Raw genomic sequence first — 7,079 nt, 5'->3', positions numbered from 1 at the left:
GTCTAGCATTCGCTGATGATCTGACAGTACTCACAGATAATATAGAAACTGAAGTAAAGCAAACATAGAACTGAGTAGAAATCTCTTGAGAAAACAGAATACATGTGAAACCAAAAAAGACATATCTAAAAAGATCGCAATAAAATATGGTGAATTCACAAATTCAGGTTATCTTGGGGAGATGATACAGCCAAATGGGATAGAGAAAGCAGCTCACGAACAGACCAATCAAAAGATTAGTAGAGCATTCCGGAAGACTGGAAGCACCTACAGTAATTCGGACGTTTCACATAATGCAAAGAGAGACAATACAACACTGTCATCAAGCCAGAAACCTCACATGCATCCAGAAATGTGGATCAGAAAGGTGCACTAGAAAATATTAAGAAACTAGGGAAAAGAATAATCAGAAAAAGTCTTAGAGCTCAATTAGACAGAAGGAGGCTACAAACTGCAAATTAGGCAAGAGGCCAAACAGCTATGTAACATAGCACACGACATTAAGAAACACTGCTGAAATTTTACAAGAGTATAAAGAGAACATGACACATATGACAAACTTAACAGATCTTTGAGTCCACAGAAAGTATTCAGGGACCAAGAAATTCAAGACTAGGGCAACTTGGCCAGATGAAAGGAAGAAAATGCAAAGTGAGATGATGAAAGAAGTGAAATGCTTACTGTGCACTTCACAGTGGTTTTCAGAGTACGCTTGTATGTATTCTTTTCAGCTTCATGGTTAACTGTGCACCAAAGGTATCTGGGTATGCATTTCGAAAGAATTTTGTAATGCAAAACTAAGGAAGTTTAGCTATCTAATCTTGTGTGAGCACAATGTCCTCACGAGTCGCATTGGGCCTATGTCACAATGTGGTTAATTAACTGCACACTATTGCTCTGCAGTATTATGATTATGATATGGTAACAGCAGTTATGATTGCTGTAGTCTATGATGACAATCTGTTCATATGAGGGGGTCACAAAGATATTTCTTGTGTGTGTTTGTGTGTGCGCGAGGGCCCCCCCCCCTGCTCCCCTCAAACTTCAGGGTCAATCTGAACTCACCAGGTATGAGCCACAGATATCTAATAAGGTGCATGTTCATATATAACCCCACAATAAAAAAACTTGGGCTTTTTAAGGATACTGTTGTGCTTATTCAGAGAACTCCAGACAGAAAAATGACTTGCACCCTGATAACATTTCCTCGTGCACTGTACAGAAATGATTAAACAGAGAATAGAGTGGGACATCTTTTACACATTAATGCTTTCTTGCAATAAACTTTTAGTATTGTATTTGTCAGTTTTCAAATAGGATTTGCTTTGCTGCAATACATGTGTATATATGGTTGCAACTCTGTTATTGTTCACGTTCTTGTCTGTAACCATATTCTGTGAATGTCAATATCCAATGGTCATTCAATAATAAAATAACTTTTGCTCATATTGTCCCAAAATCTGGAAATTTAAACAATTCTACTTACCTAGCAGCACATATGGAATACTGGCCACTAGCTCATAGGCTCCAAAATTTCCTCAGCTAGTTACAGGGAAAAAAAGGTTTCAAAGAAATGCCTAGCACTTTATTTATATGGCAAATGAGAGAGATCTCCTTCCCAAACTTTTTACAATTAAAGCCACTATCACTGATAAAGATATTGCATTAATTCACCTGAGAAGTGAATCGAATAATGAGAGATTTCTCACATCTTCTTCTAGAGTCACGGGTTGGGCTGCTTTTCGAACATGACAACTGTTTGAGTAGGGACAGAAGGAAATGTAGCAGTGCCAAATAATTAGAACTTCAAACATCACAATTTCCAGAAAAAAGTATATTTTTGACAAGAAATGATTTACAAAATGAGCTAATGCCACATTCACAAACACATGCTTGGCCAGCACACACAAACAGCTGTTGCTGCATATCTCAATCACACAAAAATGAATGAAGCAACGTATTATTACATTTTCCCCTTATTCACCATAACTTCTCTTCAACAATAATCAGATAGTTCTGAGAAGGGAAAACTGGAACTTTGTCCTCTCATCATTGTTACAATGCAAATTGAGAAAAAATACAATTCCATTTTTTGTGCATGAAACTGTGTTTTCATATACACATATACATATATATATACATATATATTTCACACCACGTCCTTTAATTTTTTTTACCATTTTAGCTTTTCCACACTAACAGCAAGCAACAGGCAGGACTTCAAAGAGCCCAGGTAACCTAAAAAAATCCACACAAACAAGAGGCTCTTTATACAATACTCTAGCACTTTGCAGCATCATATAGAAGACACTTTCGTTCTTAACTTGTCACTATTCTAACGCTTACATATAAGAACGTATTTTAACTGACTGGGGCACATTTAACAGAAAAAAAAAGTGAAACGAAGGAAAGTTATGCTTTGGCATTTCTTAGTCTTGCCTGAAAAAAACGCATTTCCCATTCCATTCTTGTTGCTCACAATGCTCTACCACTATTATTCTGCTGAAGATCATCACACATTCTGGTAGGCTACACAATAATAAACATGCTTCTTAGCGTTTTTCCCCAATGCTAAACTGTGATGTTTGACCACTGTCTAACTCAGTGGCCTAAAAATGTTGCTGGGTTTCAGTTTGTAATCACAGGTTAGACGTTTGTGCACAATATTCAATTCAGTAGACAGAGCTGAAGTAAACTAATAAAACAAAGAACATGTTTGCAATATATGGCTGTATACATTTACAAAGGCAGAAATAAAAAAAAAAATAAATCACGAGATATAAAATTTATTCATAAGATGTAACAAACAACATAAAGCTTTTGGCAATAGCAGCTCAAATAGGAATACAAACATTACATATTTTGGAGTTGTTTTCGGATGTCTATAGTGTTGCAGGTAGTTGCAATAATAACACAGACAATGAGTGAAAAATAACCGTTTGTAATGAAGGGTTACCCTGAGCAAGCTCCCTATGTAGTTTAGTAATTTTCCATATTTAGTTTCTTATACTGGGCTGTATGAATCTGTACTTGAATTTCATGTAATGGCATTGTTATATATTAGTACACCAAGGTGTCTCAAATGTCTTGAAAAGTGGTATTTATGTTTCTGCAATTCTTAAGTACCAAGAAGTGAATGAGGAAACAAATAAGCATTCAAGTAACTGGATGCTTAAGCAGCCGATGACTCAGGGAGGTAACACAGCACATCTCAATCACTAGCTCCTTTCAGTAAATTATTACAAAATTTTTTATACTGTCTGACTGAGAAAAATTTTGTCCATTTTCCTTTGGACTCAATACCCTTTAAATAAACAAATAAAAAAAAATTATGAAGGGCATATGACTGCAGGTCCACTTCACACATTAACACACCGACAGTGCTACCAATATCAGTACTTCCTGCCCATTTACACATTTTCTTCACCTTATCTAATTTTTTTCCATACATCTCTCACATCTGCACAAAGAATAGCCCACTGAACAAAAGACCTGCGTTAAATACTGTTTCAACTGAAATTAAATTCTGAGACCAATACAAACCACATTTGAAGACACCTCAAAAGCCTGAAAAAATTCAGACTTGCTAAAAGATATGACGACTCGTCTAATGGCAAGCTGGCAGTAAATGGTGTCATAAGTATTCCTCAATAGCTGTTTGGAATCTTGACAATGGGGTTCAGTGAACCTGTGATCGAAGTCGCAATATGACAACTCCGCACACGTTACGAGCCAAATTGATGTCTGCTTCTCTTGTGCCTAGATAACCAGTACTCTGATACAAAATGGAGTCGACCTTACCAATGTCTACTGTCCTTTCAAATTCCTCGGTTGCACACACTATCTCAGTCCGTTACACTGTCGCAACTCGAGGTGACAGCTGGACTCTGGAGCTCTCCGTAACAGAGATCAAATTGGGTCGACATGTATTCACGAATTTTAAATGACATCGTTGTATATTGATAATATTTGATTATTGGACTCTGTTAATACTTCTGCAAAATGCGTCGTAACAAATAAAAATTAGTCCGTATAAATATAATTCACAATATGTGTATGTGTGTACATATATTTATATATATATATAGCTTGGCATAATCATCCAATTAACTGCAACAATTTCTGTTTAATAAATAAATATTCTGTATACATTAATACAATTCACAATATTTACAGTTAGAAGATAATTAAATCAGCTGAATTTCACAAGCTATTTCTGTCATTACGAACACTACAAACTTCAGTATTCAACCGCATTTACACCTATGATATATAATGCCAGGGAAACAACAATAAACAGAAAAAAGTAAAAACCATCCTCACAAGTTCTGCAATGCTAATCAAAAACTTATCACATTCCATCTCCAGCATTTAATGCCTCCCACTGTAGACAAACCCTACGAGAAAGCAGTGTGTCGCAGGCACGGCTCTCGCACTTCACACTGACCTAAGACGCGACACCGCGAAGACGCGGTCGCATTCAAAAATTGTCTCTTCACAGTGCAATACTTCTCGATCCAAAAGTTCGGATGACTGTGTCCGTCTGCTGCACACTGGCAATCTGGATTTCTTTCTTAGGCCAAACTGTCACTGTTTAATTACTTACAACAGCCATTAAAAACAACAACAAAGCAAATATGCACAGTACAACTCACTGAAGAGCTGTAAAAGGTATTTCCACAAATCCTTCACAACCTCCTCTCGCGAACAAAAAGAAAAAAGAGGGATAAATATTTTCACACAACAATAGCACGCGCTCTGCACAGCTATACGGAATAATTAGCTTAGTACAATTATTTACAAACATGGAATAATTATGGGCTCATTTAAAATACAATTAACAAACAGATTAGCATACATTCATGTAAATGTCCCTTGTTTTACAACCAGATGATGACAATAGGCACTGGAGATTCAATAGATTTCATACAGCTGCTCTCCATAAGTGCAAGTCAATGCCTCTCCTACAAGATAGGGAAGGTGGAAAAGCATAGAAGGGAAAGAAAGAGGAGTAAGAAGGAGAGAAAGAGAGAGAAAGAGAAAGAAAGAAAGAGAGAGAGAATCCCAAAGGAGGTAATATTGTTAGGCGTTGACCTTCTCCCACTTCACAGATATGTTTCACAGAAACCTTACCGAATCGACAAACACACCGACTCGAACAGTAAATGCAAACTCTGGATCCTTACAAAAGCTCTCAGTTGAGCTGGTGTTATCTATCACAATGCACCAAAATATAGGAAATTTTAACATAACATAATGAGATATTTTGCAAACAACTGCAGACTATAATTGTTTCACAAAATATTTTTTTACAATTCGAAGGCATTATTTTAAAATGTTGCGCTATCAAAAACCCTACTGTTTGGAGCTCATAATTCCTGTAATGTACTCCTGAAGAAAATTACAAACACCATATATGCCAATAAATACAGAAATTTTGGACAATTTTAACCCAAAGAAACAAACTGATATTTTGGTTCAAGTTGGTCCACTGCTATAAACTTAACTGGTAGCCAGAACACCGAGGAAAGTACAGCTGACAAGCAGATGATAAGCTTACTGTAAAACTGAAGTAGTTATTAACATTAACTTGGTAGTGTAAGTTTAAATATCACACATAATCATGGGGGTTGCCTCCTTCATTCCTAAACGTAATGCTATATGTAGCGCATTTCAACAACTGCCCCCCCCCCCCCCCCCCCAAAGAAAAGATTAAACATCTCACACTTCCCAGGCATGATAAAATTCATGTTTAAAGCAATGGTTATATTACATTCCTCTTATCAACCATTCTTGCCCAGAAATTTCTGTCCTATAAACCACAAAAACATTTTTTGCTACGTTGTCATTGGCAGTAGGTAATTTAGGATTTTGAAGTTTACATCAGAGAGAGAGAGAGAGAGAGAGAGAGAGAGAGAGAGAAAAGAGGGATGAGGGAGAAAGGCAGAAGAGAAGGAAACCAAAGAATTAGTTGTGACTTCTCTCTGATGCTCACTAACAAATGTATCCCTACATCAGACACTAGACTCAGGTGACACAACACTCAGGAGAAGGAGAAGAAGGGAGCTCTTCCTTCCACAAATAATAAGCGAAGTGTCCGATGCTCTCTAATTAATGTACGACTGTACTGGCATTGGATTCCTCTGACCCAATACAATGAACACAATACACAATGTAAGAACATTTCCTCCAATTCTTTTTTCTTATGTAATAAAATGATTAAAAATAAATTATCTCTCAATATGTTACGTGGTGTCGAGCGAGAGCTGCCAGGCGTGGCGTGGCGTTTTAAACCAGGTTGTACTCCTTCAGGTTCGACTGCAAAATCGTGTCCTTCACTGCCGCAAACACAAACCTGATGTTCTCTGTATCTGTAAACAGCAATGAAAATGGGTGACATGTAGTAACTGAAAATGTTACAGTTGCTACCGTGCTACTACTATCTAACTGGTAGTCGTGACTACTGAAGAAATTGTGAAGCAGTAAATCATTGGTCATACATAAAGACAAGCACATTTAAGAATTTTTGGAAAGAATACTGAATATTACATATGTTTTAGAGACAAAAAAACAAATTGCGTTCTGCACTAATTTGAACCCAGGTATATTTAATGTTTGTCACTTGTTTTAATAGGTACTTCAGTAACAGTACACACTCTTCCAGAGAGCTACATTTTGTGCACGGGCAAGTGTTCTGTCAACTGAGCTATCCAAGTACTTCTGCTGTCCTAATAGCAAGTTTCAAAATAGTGCATACTCCACCGCAGAGTGAAAATTCGTTCTAGAAACAACCCCCCATGTTGTGGCTCAGTTATGTCTCTGCAATATCCTTTCTTCCAAGAGTGTTAGCCCTGCAAGATATGCAGGAGAACTTCTGCGAAGTTAGTTTGGAGGATAGGAGATAAGATATTGGCAGAGGTTAAGTTGTGGGGGGCAGGTCGTTAGTTGTGCTCAAATATCTCCATCAGTAGAGGATTTGGCTGCAGAAGGCAAAGCTGATAGGTCAGAGTTCTAGTCTAGTGGGTAGTTTTATTCCACCAGGAAGTTTCGAACCAGCACGTAATCGATCACTGAGTGAA

The 7,079-nt window shown here is 37.2% G+C and overlaps 1 protein-coding gene across 2 annotated transcripts in view; it reads right to left on the bottom strand.

Moving 5' to 3' along the window:
• Positions 1–1,819: 1,819 nt before the first annotated feature.
• LOC126109667 (guanine nucleotide-binding protein G(q) subunit alpha) overlaps positions 1,820–7,079 on the bottom strand; it is a 92,254-nt gene continuing 86,994 nt past the window's right edge. For both annotated transcript variants that reach the window (XM_049914715.1, XM_049914713.1), the window contains exon 8: positions 1,820–6,371. In XM_049914715.1, the coding sequence (XP_049770672.1) occupies positions 6,289–6,371 (83 nt within the window). In that variant the 3' untranslated portion in view covers positions 1,820–6,288. The remainder of the gene's footprint in view (positions 6,372–7,079) is intronic.

This window comes from Schistocerca cancellata, chromosome 12, assembly GCF_023864275.1.
Source record: "Schistocerca cancellata isolate TAMUIC-IGC-003103 chromosome 12, iqSchCanc2.1, whole genome shotgun sequence".
NCBI lineage: Eukaryota > Metazoa > Arthropoda > Insecta > Orthoptera > Acrididae > Schistocerca > Schistocerca cancellata.
Note: the sequence above shows the minus strand (reverse complement) of the source record. Positions and strands in the feature narration are given on the sequence as shown.